At 29.2% G+C, this 18,627-nt stretch overlaps 1 protein-coding gene and 1 pseudogene across 1 annotated transcript; one reads left to right on the top strand and one right to left on the bottom strand.

The window, feature by feature from the left end:
- Positions 1 to 1,520: 1,520 nt before the first annotated feature.
- LOC149518143 (protein ANTAGONIST OF LIKE HETEROCHROMATIN PROTEIN 1-like) lies at positions 1,521 to 2,774 on the bottom strand (annotated as a pseudogene).
- Positions 2,775 to 7,977: 5,203 nt separating this feature from the next.
- On the top strand, positions 7,978 to 9,857 carry LOC111276997 (peroxidase 57-like). The gene is made up of 2 exons (XM_022863070.2): positions 7,978 to 8,270; positions 8,865 to 9,857. The coding sequence occupies exons 1-2, from the start codon at positions 8,073 to 8,075 to the stop codon at positions 9,645 to 9,647; spliced, it is 981 nt and encodes a 326-aa protein (XP_022718805.2). The 5' UTR covers positions 7,978 to 8,072; the 3' UTR covers positions 9,648 to 9,857.
- The last annotated feature ends 8,770 nt before the right edge of the window (positions 9,858 to 18,627 follow it).

Here is an 18,627-nt window from a genome sequence, read left to right as displayed (position 1 = left end):
AAAAAAATTGATACTTTCAACTTTTTCTCAAAAGCATTTTAGAGTTTCTATTTTAAAGAAAATTGATACTTTCAACTTTTCCTCAAAAATATTTTTTTAGAATTTTATTTTAAGAAAATATTTAAAAAAATAAAATAAAATAAAAATAAAAATAAAATGAGGAATGCCAAATTATTCTAATCTAATCAATAAGTAATAATAATAATAATAATAATAATAAAAATAAATAAGAAAAAAACCTTTGGAACGGCTTAGCTCGGCTTAATGAGGCTTGGCTCCAGGAAGAACGACAGCTCGGATGTGTGGCTCGACAAGAAAAAAGCTCGGCTCGGCTCGACTGGGGTTCAGGCAGGGATGCGGGTCGCTGATCGGGTTGGTGCTTGGATCGGGTAGCTCGATTTCAAAATTCGTGGATCCTTGGGAATAGTAAGGCTAAATCAACGTTATTTTCGATAGGTATAAAAGGCTCTAACCTCTATTTTTTTTCATAGATTGCTTCATTCTCTCTCTCTCTCCTCTTTCTTTTTCTCCTCATTCTCTTTAAACAGAATCCAGATTCCGGTTGAATATCTGTCGAAATTTGAAAAAATACGTCGAAAACTTCAAAGTAGGCCGAAAATATCATCGAAAAACTTGAATCTTGCATAAAAATTTCTCTGGATTTTGAAAAAATTTCAAAAATTTTCCAGAAAAAAGCTTTAAAAATTCTAAAAAATTTCCCATAAATTCCTAAAGTTATTTCTAACGCACCAGAACCTTTTTTAGCTTCTGTTTCCTTTCTGTGTGTGTGTTCCTCGTTCATTTTCTGTGGATTTATTTATAGGGATTAATCAGAATAGTTTCTGATCAATCCCAACTCATTTTGGGATTTAGATTCAATCTTTGAATCCAATCCCGACTCTGCCAGCTCTCAAATCACGACTAAATTCATTTCAATTTTTGATCTTAATCCTAATCTCAATCGAAAAAAATAAAAAAATAAAAAAAATAGATAAATATATTAATAGATAACTAATAGAAAATAATTAGATAAATAATAATAATAATAATAATAATAATAATAATAATAATCATCATCATCATCATCATCATCATTATCATCATCATAATGAAAAATAATAAAATTAAAAAAAATTAAATTAAATTAAAAAAAAAACCTATAATACCCATTTGGATCAGGCCCAATTGATCCGGGCTTGGACCAAATTGGGTGTCTACAATTGGTCCATTGATTTTGTCCACCTAAATTACTTTGATGAGCCATTTTCTTTCTTTGATTTACCCATTTCTACAATTGTAATTACATTAAAAAAACAAATATAAACAAAAACTAAAAGAAATAATAAGCATCCAAGTGTATACAAGAAACATTTATGCTAAACAAAGTATAGGAAAGAAATTATAATTTCAACAATATTAATATTAAACAACTTCAATCCCATCCGAATAGAAAATATAGGAAATTCTTGAAACACAACAACATTTAACATTGACATTTTGATGCCTAAATCTAAACCAAATTAATTTGTTTTAGCTTTATAATCATTCCACATAACTTGTGCAATTTCCTCTCTCTTGGTAGTCAATCATCTAGCTTATACTCTCTTTTCTCGCTCTATAAAATTTGGTCATATTATTGAAGACCCATTTTCATCAAGTGATCCTTGATTAATTAAGTCATTAGGATCAATTCCCATTATTAAATTATGAATGACACAACATGCTAACATTATATTCATTTGTATTTGAAAATCCAAAAATGGTTCAACATCTAACACATGATAACATTTCTTCAAAATCTCAAAGACTTGTTCAATGGTAGTTTGCAAGGATGAATGACGAAGATTAAATGGTTCCTTTGCATTTTCTAAATGATGATCACTAAACTCTTTCAAATGATATCAAACACCATGATATTGAGATATAATTCCAGTTTGGATGCCTTATCTAGCATCAACAAGTTAATATTTGCCTACAAGTTTATAAATTTTAATTATTGTTGAATACATTCTAAGTACAAATAAAGTACTTTTATTTATTAGTTCTAACCATTACTTTTTGGAAGTTTAAATCCTTTTGGGTGTGCAAGTGCATCGTTTAAAATACGAGAATCATGTGCATTGCCTTCCCAATAAGCAAGTACATAGAAAAATTTTAAATAAAAAATGATGGTAGCCAACACATTTTGTGTTTTTCCCCCTTTACGATTGTGAAATCTTTCTTGAATCTCAATTGGCACATATGCACGAACATGAGTTCCATCTAATGCTCCCCTACAATCTTTAAAGTACGAGTAAAAACTTGGGTTGTTTATTATTTCAGGAGGAGTTGAATCATCAGGTAATCGAATAAAAGCTTATATAATTTTAAAATAGCTCTCAATACAATCCTAAAGTAATGATGAATTGTCTCAATTGATTTATAATATCTTGATCCAACCACTCGCAATCTTACATTGTGGGCAATTAAATGCAAAAATATTATTACTTGCTCCTTAACATTCATCGATCTAGTTGATTTTAATAAATTGTTCTTAATGAAAATGTCACACAAATTAAAAAATGCAATTGGCTACACCATTATTTGATCAATACATTTTTGGTCTATTCTATATAAAATACTATTAATAAACACACTTTTTCATAATCTCGATTGATATGAGGTTCATGGGCTATTTGGTTCCTACATTTAAATCTTTCAACAACAATAATCCTAAAAGCTAGTACTGAAACAGCTACACCCATAACTAATGCAAGGATGAAATTATTATCCATCTACAGAAAAAAGTATTCATCTTTAAAATATATTATTTGCCAAGTAATGTATGATAAGTATTCAAGTTGAAAGTAAACAAGAGATTTAATAAAATATACCAAATGCACAAACATGTCATGCTAGTTCTTCAAATAAAAAATGCTATGTCCATAACAAAAAAAAAGAAAGATAAAACCAAATTCTGACATGGGTCACACATTGAACAATGATATATGAAGCAATGATATCTAAAACAAATGACTAGTGCATCCTAGGTACAAGAATATATATGGTGATTGATGCAGGTTTATTTCACAAATAAATGAAACTAGGTACATGTTTATTTCACATACAAGAATCCTAGGTACATGTTGATCAATAATATCTAGGCAAGAACTGATGAAGTGTTTATGTATAGTGATTGATGCAGGTTTATTTCACATAAAAATGAACCTCCACGTTGCTTTTTTCCATCCTACTTCTTTATGAACTAGTTCTAGTTGAAAATTCCTTCACCTCCATTATAATATATACATATATATATATTTCATAAATCTTTTAACTGTAAAATAAAGAAGTTAACACATGAATTCTTTTAAAAATAAATAAATATATTATTAAGAGGCTCTTTTTCCTAATGACAATACCAAACAAATTATACATATAATTTGTTTTGCTCTTAATTATATATAGTTTACATGCTTTGCCATTGTCAAACTATAGCAAGAACCTAAAACCATTTTGCCTAATTTCAATAGCAACCTAATCAAGAAGAATAATCACAATACAATGATTTTTTTTTTCATTCTTTTTGCTTATGCAATTTCATACATGGCTTAAGAAAAAACCTAACCATTTTTCTTAATTTCGGCAGCAACCCAGTTAAGAAGAAAAGAACAAAGGATCATGCCTTGTTGGTTGAAGATGAAACAACTAAGTTCTGAAAGAAATTGTTGCAAACTTCGCTTGATTTCAGGATACATGGTTTTTTTTTTTTTTTTTTGGGTTTGGGAATCTTTTATGAATGGATGGAAGATTTAAAGAGGTGAAGACACCAACTGATCTGGTCGCTTCTATGAGATAAATGATGGTGTCACAGGTGAGAAAAATGATAGTACTGATGAAATAAAGTACATAGACGCCTAGGGTTTTTGATGTGTTGATGGGTTTGGGTAGGTGTTCTATTTTCTATCGAGCTTTGTAAAATGTCGTTCCCTTTTCAAAAGGGGAAGACAATTTCCTTAGAAATGGGTTAATTTTTCATTGACCCGAAAAACAATTTTCGTTGACTCATGTATTTTCAGTGAAACAAACACCCAAAAACGCGTAAAACATTTTTTATAAGTTGTTATCAATGAAACAAACGCACCATAAATTTCTAGTTAATGTACTAAAACAATTTGATTATTATTGTATTAAACTTTGTGTTACATGTATATTGAAATAAATTATGTATTTAGATATTTAAATATTTATAATATTCAGTTTATGAATTTGAATTCATTTTTATTTCTTTCAATAATTTTTATAACAGTAAATATTAAAAGAAATAAAACAATATAAATTTTCTAATTTAGCAGCATTTGTTGTGAAATATGTTGCTAAATAACCAAAATTATTAGTGTTTCTACCTAAAAGTACTACTAAATTTCGTAGCATTTTTACATAAAAATGTCACTAAATTTAGCGGTATGCTAAATTTAGTGGCACTTTTTTTTTTTTTTTGAAAACACTGCTAAGTAAGCAATGTTTTCCTCTAAAATGTCACTATATTCTCCGATGAGATATAATCGATACTTTTAATGATATTTTTTACAAATATCGTAAATTAATTAACTATAAACGTTGCTAAATATGAAAAAAAAATCGCTAAAGACCTATTCTTCAATAATAAAGATTCCATGAGACATATATGTTTTATGACTCATTTGCTTCAAAACAAAATTGGCGATAAACCATAATCATTCTTATCACCAACTTATAAGAGGAACAAAAAATGAGTTGACATTCTTGCTTTAATTAGTCTTTAGAAAATGTTAATTCAATTTAATCAAGGCTTTAAGTTGTTACTTAAAAAATAAGTTAACTATAATACGATTTATTTATTAAATTATTGAATTCTTAATTTTAAAAAATAAAATTTTATCCTAACAATCTTGAATATAAAAAAAATTAAAATTGAAGGTTCGATTTTTTTTTTTTTGAATCTCCTTAACTTTATACACTCTGAAAAAGAATATTGAGATCAAGAGTTGATCGCCATCCTCCCTTTTTCTTGGGATCTTAATTTCCAGCCTTTACATAGTTTAATTTTGATCATCGTACATTCATATATTTGCCAAATTTTGTTTTAGTTTTAATTTTTTTGGAAAAGTTTTTATAATGTTAAAAAATTGTCATTAACACACTTGGATACTTGGTCTAATTAAAACAAAAGATATGAAAAAATTAACAATTAAATTAATGATTAAAAAAAAATTTAAGTTGATTAATTTACTTACCCTAAGCCCTAAGGGGCACAATTTTTGGAACTTGTGGAATTTGCTATTAGTATTCAGGAAAAAAATTCTATTAAAAAAATAAAACAGTTACGTTTTTTTTAGCATGTTTCATAATTATGCTATTATTACCTTTTGTTTTTTTTTTAGATTTGGGTCATTGAGGAACTAAGATTTTAGAATCTAGGTGACCCATGTTAAAAATGTTAAAGACCAACTTCTTATTTGGATAAAAACCCAAACCTTTAAATTGCTTTTATGGAGTCAAGCTGGTAATGGGTCATGAATTCTCCAGATTGCATCTGCTTCGCAATACAAAGTTCGAAAAGCTGTGACAAAATTAGGATTAGCATAGAATGGTGCATCAGCACCATTACTGTGGATGATTTTGAGAAGGCTGTTGAGAATGTAGTTTATAGTAATGGAAAGTTTTATTGTGTCCTTAGTGGTGGGATACTTGAGGCATTTTGTGATGCAAGTTGTAATTGGGGTGTGTTTACATATACGGAGCCAATTATCGAAATCCAGTTTTGGTCCAGTTCACAATTGGCTGTATCCGACGGGGAGCTTTTGCTGGTTTGCCAATCTCTAAACTTCCATGTTTTTCAGGTTTGATGGGTCTGACATGGATTGGATAGAGATACACAAATTAGGAAACCAAGCACTGTTCCTTGGTTGTACCTCGTTTACAGAACAGCTGAGGGGAAAACATCGGCTTTGGCAGACAGGATCTACTACCATGGCGATTGGCGCCATTCTTATTTTTATTATTTGTGCACAAACAAAAAAATCCTTATGAGGATTTTTATCCTGGAGTTGTGCACGACTTCAGTGAAAGAATATGGATTGAACCGCCCTCGTTTTAGTTCATATGAATTCTGTTAAGTAATCTTCCGTCATCTGTTTGTTAGATGCTATTTTAATTTAACAACTGTGATTCTTCACCCTCATTAGTGAAACTTAGCAGCTTGCCATTTTATGCAGTTTCAGTTTCCTGTGAAGGTTTTTTTTTTTTAGCGGTAAGGTTATTAGGTTATGACACGTACAATTTTTTAAGCTGGTTCAAGCAAGTTTATTTATACTAAATTTAAGAAATTCATGAAAAATTACATTCTCACAGTTTTCATTCGAACTCAGGCACTGTGGAATCTTCTTTGTGTCAACAAGTTGTTGATTTTGGATTAGAACGATACTGATCAGTTTCAACCATCCATTTCTGTCTCTTTCATATTTATATACTTTAATAATTATTTTCTTTAATACGTAACTTTCAATCATCGCTAATGCGGGATTCATGTGAATTGACATTGAACTTAATTAGATTTAGAAGGGATTATAATTGTTGGTGAAATGAATTTTATAAAACTATCAGATATACAATAGGCATCCTTTGTGATCCAACATACTAAGTTTATCTTATTTTATTTCACTGTTAACAGAGCACATATCAATTTCTTAATTTCCCTTTACTTTCCCACCTCGAATCTTAATACTTTTTAATTTTGTTTTAATAAATTTCTTTGTTCAAAAAAAAAAAAAATTAATTAGGCAAGAATATTTATTTGTGATGGTCAATACATTGATGAAGACTTCAAACGTGCAAGCCTGTTCATTCCTGCAAATTATGAACATTAATAATAGTAGGATAGGATGGAGAAATAAATATTGAAATTAAGCCTGTTTTATATATGATCAGATTCCGTTCACATTCTCTAGTGGATTAAATTTCTGTCCATTGACTTCTAATTAATCATAAGGATGAACATTTCACATGTTGGTGGATATGAACATAATTTGACTTTGTCAATTATGGATGAAACAATTAAAAATAATGTTTTTTCCAACCTCAATTCCCTCTGATTGTTGGCAGATCTGATCTCCTCTATCCCGTGAGTCAATAGCTTCCCTTTGATAACAAGAAAAAGTCTTAATTTGAATAGGCAAAATGTAAAAGAAGAGAGTCGTGGCTTATTCTAATTTGTTACTTTTCATTACTAAAATTGACAACTTGTGATGTTGGAAACATACATTGTATGAAAACATGGAGTGCTTGAATTTCAGTTCAAAACCTTCTGACAGTTGTTGCATACTGTCAATTTTGATACTGATGCTTATCTATGTCACATAATTGCATTCATGAATATCCGGAAAAAATGATGTATTATGTATTTTTTTTTTTAATAATTGAGATTGTCAAGTATTAAATTTTGGTTATTAAGATTAACAGTCTAATATTTTATTATAAACAAACCACATAGTATTAATTCAACTATTATCGTCTTAAATTAAAGGTAATTTGAAATTGAATCTTCTGATTAATGAATAGTCAGTAGCTTGGAAATCATCTCAAGATTTTACAATTACAAAGAACATTGAAATTGTTATATTATAATTAAGATAATTAGTTTTTATGATGCTAGATCATAATTAATCTATGCTCTATGGCATATAATTTTTTTCGAAACAATGGGCTCCATTAAAATGATTAATTTCTCATTGATAAGTGACATCGATTCTTCCTAGTTGTACTGCAAACATATTATCCTCTTGTATTCATCAAAAAAGAAGAAAAAATTATTCTCTTGAGTCATTTTATTGATATTGATCAAATGGATATGTAATTATTTTTTGTCAATTCAACTAGTTCTGTTTTGATTTTTATATACAAAGTTGAACACATAACCGCCTTTGCACGTTTCAGCACAGCTTTGTGGCGAAGCACAAGCAATTTATTTCTCCGTTATATATATAATCGAATGTAATCTTAATAGCCCAAAAAACTTCAATTAAATCATATACCTAAGAAAAAAGGAAAAAATCATGAGGTTGAAGGTTACATTTCTGGCTTTTTTCTTGGTTCTTCCTCTTGCCTTAGCAGACCTAAGGGTTGGTTTTTACAGGAGGAGTTGTCCACGAGCAGAATCCATAGTTCAAGCAGCTGTGCAAAGACGTTTCAATCGTGATAAATCCATCACTGCAGCCTTGCTTCGCATGCATTTTCATGATTGTTTCGTTAGGGTAAGCTTTTCTTTTCTTTTCTTTTTTAACATTGTCATATATCCAAACACATGAGCGCCGTTAACCCTTTTGGCTCTAACTCTATTCTATATCTTCTGATTCTGCATATAGTATATGGTATGAATATACTGAACAAATATATAAGATCATTAAATACTAGTAAATACGTTAAATTTCTTATCAAAAAACAAATCAATATTGTACTCTACAACTATAATTCAGTACATTTATGCAATTAGTGTAACACTTCAATCCCTTAATATCTCACAGATTGGCTACGAGTCTCACACTTACAAATCTTAGTTGATCAGCATATGAATTTTGGTGTCTTTTCGTTTCAATTTATCAAAAAAATACGACTAAGCATAGTACCCTCGTTCATTTTGATTTTATTTGAGTTGAGTGTCTTTTCTAATTTGACAAGCACAAATATAGTCAATAAGAAACTAATTTAGTATGTTTAAAAGTTGAATTTAATCACCGAGCATTTAACTCAGTAATTGGTGCAGTGTCATCTGCTTAAAAAAGAGGATTTGAATCCCAAATGAATTCGAAAATTTATGCCACACGCTTATGACATTCTACTTTATGCAGGGCTGTGACGCATCTATTCTCATAGATTCAACCAGCAAAAGCCAATCAGAGAAAGATGCAGGGCCTAACTTTACGGTACGTGGATTCGAGCTCATTGATGAAGTCAAGAAAAACCTAGAAGCAGCATGCCCTTCAAAAGTTTCTTGTGCTGATATTATAACATTAGCAACCCGAGATGCTGTGTTTCTATCAGGAGGACCCTTTTATCCTGTTCCTACAGGAAGGCGAGACGGTCTAGTCTCTAATCCTGACGAAGTAAATTTACCAGGCCCAACATTGTCTGTTTCACTGGCTTTCCAAGCTTTCAGTGCTAAAAATATGACCATGGATGATATGATTACCCTTTTAGGTGCACATACAGTTGGTGTTGCTCATTGTAGTTTCTTCTTAGACAGGATTACAAATTTCCAAGGAACTGGTCGCCCTGATCCTACAATGGATCCTGCTCTGGTTGTGACTCTAAGGAGGATTTGTGGTGCAGCCAATGATTCCAATCCTGACCCTACAGCATTTCTAGACCAGGCCACTCCTTTTACTGTTGATAATCAATTCTTCAAGCAGATTGGTTTGAAGAGAGGAATAATGCAGATTGATCAAGAATTAGCTAATGATCCATTGTCCGGACCTATTGCTTCAGGTTATGCAACAAATGCGACTCTATTTACAACCAGGTTTGCACAGGCTATGGTGAAGATGGGCAGCATCCAAGTTCTAGTGGGAAATGCTGGAGAAATTAGGAAAAATTGTAGAGTTTTTAATCCCAGACGACGAAGAGCCTTTTAAATTGAGTTGCAAAGCAAAGAGCCTTCAAATTTGCTCTTTTCTTGCAAGTTGCTTGAAATTCAGCTCTATTTTTTCCGAATTCAAACTCGATTTTTCAAAATTCTTAATAAATAATCCAAGCTAGAACATAATTCAGAAATATTTGTTTGAAGTCCATTGGTTTTTTAAGGTTTTTCTTAACATATTTACTCCCCGTATACCTCTATAAGATCAATAGTGTATCATTTTTATCTTGTTTGGCACAGAATTGTAACGGTTTGAACTAATGTGATTGTTTGAGTGACTTAAATTTTCAAAGATGATTTGGGATATTTCATCATGAAAATGGACTAAAAAATAAATTTAATAATTTTAAACATGATGATAAGATACAAAAAAATACAACAGCAATATAAATTAAAATTTTAACAAAAATTGTATATAAATTTAACCAAAAAAAAAAAAAAAAAAAAACATATGCTTTGAATATAATATGTAGTCTCAAATACATAAATATCTTAATCTAATCTAACGCCTTCTTTTTCTCTTTCTTTTCATTGTCTATAAAAGTGAAGACTGTCTGATAATCAGATCGGTAAGTACCTTCCTTTTAATGATTAAAAAAAAGAAACAAGAAAAAAAAAAACTTAATAGGAACTATATATAGCTAAGGATTCCTTTGTCTGCTAATTGATGTTTTGAAAACTACTGATGGAGACTGCATATATGATTTCTTTTCAAGCGATATTTGTGGATAAAAGAAAAAAAAGTACTGGCATGAGATGACCCATTTCCGCAATTTATTGCACCATTCCATGCTTCATAACTGGGGAATGATTGTTTGTGCATGTGGGCATAAGAATCCTACAACCAAGCATGAGAATTAAGAAAGATTCAGGTAGAACCCTAATCTGACCCATTGCGAATTTCTTTCTTTTCGATTTTGACATGTCTGAATGTGGAAATTCATGCACCTATATTGTTAACTTAAATGCTAATACTACAATCAACCATAAAAATTAAATCAAACATATGATTTTGTCTTTACCTTAATGTTTGCTTCTCCAAAAGTAGAAATTATAATTGGAATTTAAATTCTTTTCACTCTCTGTCTCCAACAAATGAAATATTGGTTAATTTCATTACATCTTAAAAAAAAAAATTTCAAGGATGTTAGATGTTTGTTTTGTTTAGAGTCTTCCAATTATTAATATAAGAATAAGAAAGGTCCATTTAGTGATTTTATCCGTTAAATCATCTTTTTTATCCAAGGCATTTCAAACCTGTAAAATATTTTGTGAAAGTAATCATCCACCTTTATGAAACATTTTTATTTATTACAGTGAAATAAAAGAACCTGTTTTTTTTTTCTTTTTTTTTTTTTTCTAAACCACGTTTATTAAAGTAACCAAAAGGTCACAAAGCTGGCAATAGCTAGCGAACAGAGTTTCGTTGCATGTCGATAGAAGCAATATAAAATACCTATTTGAGAACAAAAGAGCAAAAAACAATCCATCTCATTGATAGAAAAAAAAATTAATCCCATAACCGCTAGATACTAAAGAATGATATCAAATGAACAACGAACCTGGTTTTTCTACATTGCCTGATTTATTGAACAGTTCTTTGCGTGAACGTATATCATATAATAGTATCAGCTCTAAGATCTTGACAAAAATTACATCCAACTTGATTGAACTAAAGCTGAAATCAAAGTGCGGGCATTGCAATGGAAACTCATTATGTGGTAAATAAATTACGAAGTCCCTCGAGTTAAGATAAAGTATGTCCTATCTTGCAATAGTAATGCATTCAAGATTAATACTAAAACGAAATAATAAGTAAGATTTGAACTCAAAATCCCGTACATGCACACTTAATAATTGAGTCAACCCTTTCACTACACTTTTTTTCTTCTTTCACAGTTCTCATGCTTAGGATATTAGATTTATTTGTTTGAAGATTTACCCTAAGCAACAAGGTAAATTGAATCGGCCACTACAATTGAAGAAGATATATAATAATCTTGCTTAGCTGCAGGAAGAATAGAAATGTTGAAGAATAGGATTTGGTTGTCCTGTTGGAAGATTGAAGATTCTTGGGTTTTTTTTTTTTTTTAATCTAGAGATTTCAAAAACCTTTTTTTTTTTTCCACAAATGATTTTACCTTGAATTGATCGTTTAATTTGACACACTGGCTTGTTAAAATGGTTTATTTCATACATTAAAGGCAAAAGGATAAAAAAATATTTCAAACAAAAATTTAATAATCATCTTAATATTTTATTGCAATCAATTAAGTCATAAAATCTTCTTGTTAGTCATGATCTTTAGAAGTTTTATATACTTTTAATAGAACTATTCTCTAGCTTTTTGTTAATGCTAGCTTTGTCCTTAGATTTATCCCTTTTTGGGTTTTAAATAAAATTTAATTTTGACTGAGCAAAAAAAAATCATAAATATTCTATTTTGAATCAGTTGAATAGTTAAACATTTATTTTTATCTAACTGAATATTTAAACATCTATTTTCATCAAATTAAATCATCAATAAGACAAAAACAATTGTTGTAATTTGCGGGATCGAGAACCTGATTGTCGAGCAAAAAATTTAAAGATAAAAAATAAAGAGTTATCACCAAACTTTTTTAATAAGTGTGATTGACCACCTAAAAAGTTTATCTTTTTAATAAAATCAAAAACTAATTTAAGGATTATCAAAAAAAAAATTTGGTCTTTGAAATTAGATTGGGAGTTCGGTTACATGTGAAGAAATATTAGTATTCCACAACACCCATTACCAATTAATTGTATGTTATCCTTGAATTTTGAATTAGCTATAATATTTAAAGATAATTTCTTGAATTTCATTTATTTTCACAAAATCTCATAATATTTTTTTTAAATGCAAGTCATTTTATTTTTGGATTAAGATGGAAACCTTTGGTATTGAAACATCTTATTAATGCCACTATATTAATGTCGAATATTAAAAGCATCCCCTTATTTTGGGGTTTCCATAAAAATGAAGATAATATTTTTTACAAAGATAATTATTGAGAATCCCCCTATATTTAAGCCAAGTCTAAAAAATAATCTTTCCTAACAATATTACCTATTATTTTTAAAACATTTCTCTCATTTTTTGAAACCATGAATGCAACAAAATAAATGACATAAATCATAAAATGCATGAAACATAAAACATAAATCTATGTATGATATATAAAATGCTAATGACAATGAAAAATATGACATGTGTATGTGTAATTATTAAACAAGTAAAATGCAAATGCATGGAATGTGATTTCGGTTTTAGGTTTAAGGTTGGACTTTAGGATTTAAGGTTAAATTTAGGGTTTAAAAGTTTGCTTTAGAGTTTAAGGTTATGGTTTAGGTTTAGGATTTGGTTTAGGGTATATGGTTTAAGGCTTGGTTTAGGGTTTAGAGTTTAGTTTAGGGTTAGACTAGGGTTTGGTGTTGAGGATAGGTTTAAGGTTTTGGTTTAGGGTTTGACTTTGGAGTTTATAATTTGACTTTGGCATTTAAGGTTAGATTCAGCATTTAAGTTTATGATGTAGTTTAAGATTTAAGGTTTAGGGTTTAGTTTAAGGGTTAAGAGTTTGACTTTGTGTTTAGGGTTTTACTTTGGGTTTAAGATTTGACTTTAGGGTTTAGGGTTTGACTTTATGTTAGGTTTGACTTTGGGTTAGAGTTTTAAGATTTTGGTTTAGGTTTTTAGACTATGGTTAGGGTTTAATTTAGGGTTTGGGCTAGGGTTTCATTTATGATTTTAGTTTTTAGGCTAAGGTTTAGGCTAGAATTTCATTTAGGGCTTCAGTTTTGGGTTTTAACTAGGGTTAGGTCTTTAGGCTAGGATTTGGGATAATGCATGAATACATGAGACTATGACTTAAACAAAATTGTGAACATTTAAATAAAAAAACATGTAGCCATTTTAACAAACACTCGAAGAACTAAAAGAACTTTGCATTTTATTCATCAACACAACATAAAAGAAACATAAATCACAACTTTTTAACTCTGTAAATTCATTTAACCTTAATATGAACCTTAAAACTCTATGAGATCCAAATTTAAACAAACAAAATATAGCCTAAACAAATAAGGGTAGGTTTGGCCATAATTTGGAGAAGGCTTGATCGAACCTATTAATGGCCATTTTTACAAACACTTTTCCTTTAGACATCCATAATTCATCAAGCAACCATTTATTCAACATACAACTTTCATCAAACACTTAATAAACTAAGAAAACATAAGTAAGTTACTAATATTTTAAGAATCACAGAAGCACATGATCATGCTATAGTAATAACAATAAGCACAAAAACCAAATAAACACATGAGCAAACTATAGTAACAACAACCAACACAAGTTCCAAATCATTAAGATAAGCATATATCGTAAATGAAGCATGAAAAACATTAAAAAATAAGGAAAAGAGGGTTGGGCTACCATGGGACATCTCACAGCCAAAACCCTCTATCATATGGCTTATTGTTGATTTATGATCTTTCACTTCTCAAAACATTACTATAAAAAGGGTGGGATGAAAAGCATAAATCAAAGATATAATAATAAAGAAATCTAACAAAAGACTAGATGAAAATAAAAGAAATGCATGAGAAGAGAAAGAGAATTCCTAAAGGTTGATTTTTTCTTTTCTAGTTTTTTCTTTTAAAAGAGATTTTTTGGTACTAAATCTTTTGTGGCAAGAAAAGAGAGACTCTCTATAGCCCTATATTTATCTATTTAAAGAGCCAATGCCTTTCTCATAACTATTGGATCAAAATCCATGTAAGGGTTATTGTAATATTTACCTTTTCTCACAAGTTTTGTGGCCAAGCAATGCAATCTAGGCCTTTGGATCTTAGCTCTTTTGAATCAATGGCTATGAAAAGATACAACAAACATTTTGGCATTTAGTGCAACTATTTCTATAAGAAAAGACAAATTTACCCTTGTTTATGATTTAGGCTTTTTTTTCATGAATTTCTTTAAACCTTATGCTCCACTAAGTGATTTTCATAATTTTATTGCATTATAATTCATAAAATAATATTTAATTATGATCTAAAAATTTTCATGAAAAAGCAACCTCAAAAAGGTCAAATTACAAAAATATTCTAAAATGACATTTTTGTAGTTTCACTCCTTTTGAGATCCAAACAGATTATCTTTTAAAATCTAAATCATAATTGTATTAATCCTAAATCTTAATAATCTTAGTTAATCGTAAATTCCGAGGATTGACCCAAGTTATACTAAGTTTGACCAGGGGTATTTTGGTCATTTCAACTCACAATTATTTTTTCCAAGGATTTTTTTTTCTAAACATCAAGCTTTGGAAAACTTGACTAGATAAGTGGTTTTGACCTATTTTGACAAAACAATGACCCAAACCTACATCAAGGGTATTTTGGTTAAAACATTTATTTTTGCTCAAAACTCAAGATTTACTTTAAAATCTTTAGGGATCCAATGACTTGGTTCAATTATCCCAAAATAATCCAGATATGACTCGATTTTGACCAAATGCAACCAAATTCGAACAGGTTTAACTAAATTGACTTTTAGGTTGACCTTTAACTTTTTCTTTAATTTTTGCTAGTTTTCTTATGCCAACCTAGGAATCATCTTATTCAAAAATTAAAGAACTTTCATAAACCCTAAAAAAATGTTAAAAAGGACACGGGTCTCAAATTTTAAAGTATTACAATTAACAAAATTAGGTGTTTACAATAGTTAACTATTTTTTCTCCAATAAGAGCTCAATTAGTAAAAATAAATGTTTGAGGATTTAATTAATTAAAAAAATAGAGAGTTGGATGGTTATTTAATTTTAATTCATGAGGTTTTTTCTACCTTTTTTCCTACATTAAACTATATATTCCTATGTGTGCTTTTTATGCTTACAATTCAAATGAAATCTTAATTGTAAAATGAAAAAGTAAAGAATATTTTCTTATCTAAGTTATTCATGATTTTAATAAACACATAGAATAACAAACAATTTGCAATCATGTTTAGAGTAAGCACATCAAACTCTAGAACAACTATTGGTATATATTAAATGCTTGATGTTAACAAAAGAATAAAAAAGTCATGTATTTAGACATCTAACATTATTAATGTTTCTTTTTTTTTCTTAAGAAACAATTATGACAAAAAAAAAAAGTAAAAACATTCTATGCCTAGGGTGAGGGTTTTGCTAAGGACTAAAAAAACATTCTTTTTTTTCTGAATAAAAAAGGTCATGTACTGGAAATTACTTTATCAGTACAAAAAATTTATACTAGACAATGCAGCTTGGAGGGACAAAAAAAGTGACAACCCATGTTGTTTGTACACTCTTTTCACAGTCATCAATGCATTTTGCAACTGTTCAAGTTGAATGGAACATCTCTCCCTGTAAAAAAGAAAGTCTTAGGTTGAATCTATAGACCAAAGCTCCTAGGTATAGAATTAATAAAAAGAAAAAAAAAAGAATCGAAGTGATATCAACTTCATTATTTTGTTAATTGATGCTATTTTAAACAAGATAGACAGTAATAATTGGTCTAACATTTATAGCTTCCTCATGTATCTTGGAGATGCCGAAGCGCCCCCACAGGACAAAGGATTCAGGAAAATAAAAGATCGGAAAAAGTTGCTCAATAGTTGTCACCAATGAACTCTTTTGTTAACATAAAGTTATATAATTCGATAGTCATAATGTGAATATTTTGGTTTTTATATATAGGGATTCAAAGAAAATTTAAATATTTCCACGGTGATTGAGGCAGATGAAAATAAAACACTTTATTTTTTTTTCAAGCAATGATGTATAAAACATTTTGTAACCTTTCAATATCTTTCTAAATTTTTAATTATAACGTTTTCAATTCTATATTAATTTCTTATTGAGAAATTATAAAGATTTGTTATAATATATATATATATATAAAGAATTGAATTCATATTTGTAAAATATTTTTTATAAGATAAAATCATAAGATATTTAAATTAAATCGAATAATATCTCATAAATTAAATGTAGTTAATGATTGTTTTGACACCCAATTATAGAAATGAGCATCTAATCTTTTGAGAAATTATCTATTTTAACTTAATAAACCTCTCGATTTTGTTTAAAAAAGTTTTCAAAAGTATGGTTTGAAGTATATATTTAACCTTGCAAATTTCCGATGTGCGAGGGCATTAGAATAACACTATTTTTTTTAAACAAGTGGAACTTGAATTAGTTCATTGGGAAAGTATCTTCTTCATCCTTTTTGCTTATATATGTCTAAATTGCATTGTCAATATAGTTAGAGAAACCAATAAATGATTGACTCAAGTAATAAAGAGAGTATTTTTTTTTGTCTATATTTGAATCCAATGGAAGGTTGTTGGAAGGTAATTTCTCATGAATTTATTAAGTTAAACGTAAATGAATCTGGTTGAATTGATTTGAAAAGAAGATATACCAGATAAAACTAGTAAAACCCCTTGTGGCTAAATAAAAAAAAAATACAGGTAGGAATATTGACTTAAGTATAACAACATTAAAGGTCTAGAAAAGCTATATTCTTTGTCTCAATTTTTCATTTTTTGTTGGTCAAAATTGGTTATAGATGTTTAATTTATGTGTTAGATGTATGTGTTAGATGTAACAAGTTTGGTCTGTTTGTAGTGCTCGGTCAAGAAGCAAAGTTTTAGGTAGTAGTGAAGAGCTTATAATTGACTTATGTTAGAGTTAGTGGTCCAATTCAATTAACGTTTGACAAAGAAAAACAAACAATAAGTTTGAAGATATAAAATTGTTGAATTTAGTGGTCCTATCTTCCTCCTAATACTCCTCAGGTGATAAGATGGTTGGAGTTTGGATATAGAAAGTCGTTGTGCTTTTTTGTTTTTTTTTTTAATTTCGATGATGTTACGTTAAAATTAAAAATTACAATCAACAATTTAATATTCAATGGCTGGATAAATTAAACGTAAATGATTAGATCAAATTCATAGATGATGAAATTTGATTTTAAAATTTGAAATTTTCGAAATTTCATCTTTATTCTTGAAACAAGATCTCACACAAGTCAAGATGCAGTATATATATTTTCCTGCTTAATTCCATAATTAAGTAATACTTTTTTTTGTCTTTTGCTTTTTCATCCTCACTTACACTCACTATTAGAAAAAAAAAAGGATTTAATCTCAAAGGAAAATGTCAATTTAATTTATTCTCTCTATTCTTTCTACATTTCCCTTAGTTAAAGTATATGTATTCCTTTTGTTTTTGTTCTTAGAGTAAATAATAACAATATTCCAAATGGCAGACAAAGAGTTAAAAAAATATATATATAGATATGAAAACAGCTGGATGAAATCAGACATGATTAGCTGCTGCAGCTACCAGCAGAGAAACTGAAGTAATAGTTGCAGTACTTAGAAAAACCACAGCAAGCAAAATATAAAGAAAGAAAAAGGGAGTGTGAGCAGGCACAGTGAAGATTCCTTTTACTGTTTAAGTAAGTAGGCAGTTTTCCATTTCTAGATAAAGTCCAAAAGCCTAGAAAACCTTGTAAAGCTCACAGAAGTGGCAACCTGCCAAACCCCCCCCCCCCCCCTGCCATCACTACAATGCAACCTACTACTATTATTATTATTATTATTATTATTATTATTATTATTATCATTGTTGATTTTTTTTTTCATTTTTGAGTAAAAATTTCAAAAAAAAGTGAATTTTTGAGGTAATTTTAAATTTTAGGGGACACCAACCAACATCCGGTTCTGCTTTTAGGGCACATGTGTTGAGCGTTTCCGCTTTGATTTCCTCCCAACTTTAAGTCTCATCTCGTCTGTGTGCGTTTCACCAAATTATTTTCCTTTTCCTTTCAAGTTTCCTTGTTTAATACTTTGAATCATCCTTTTTTTATCAAACTTATAATTACATCTGCACGAAGTTTTTTTTTTTTTTTTAAGTTTGTCAACA

This window comes from Durio zibethinus, chromosome 7, assembly GCF_047325235.1.
Source record: "Durio zibethinus cultivar Kanyao isolate XHJ-2024 chromosome 7, ASM4732523v1, whole genome shotgun sequence".
Taxonomy (NCBI): domain Eukaryota; kingdom Viridiplantae; phylum Streptophyta; class Magnoliopsida; order Malvales; family Malvaceae; genus Durio; species Durio zibethinus.
Note: the sequence above shows the minus strand (reverse complement) of the source record. Positions and strands in the feature narration are given on the sequence as shown.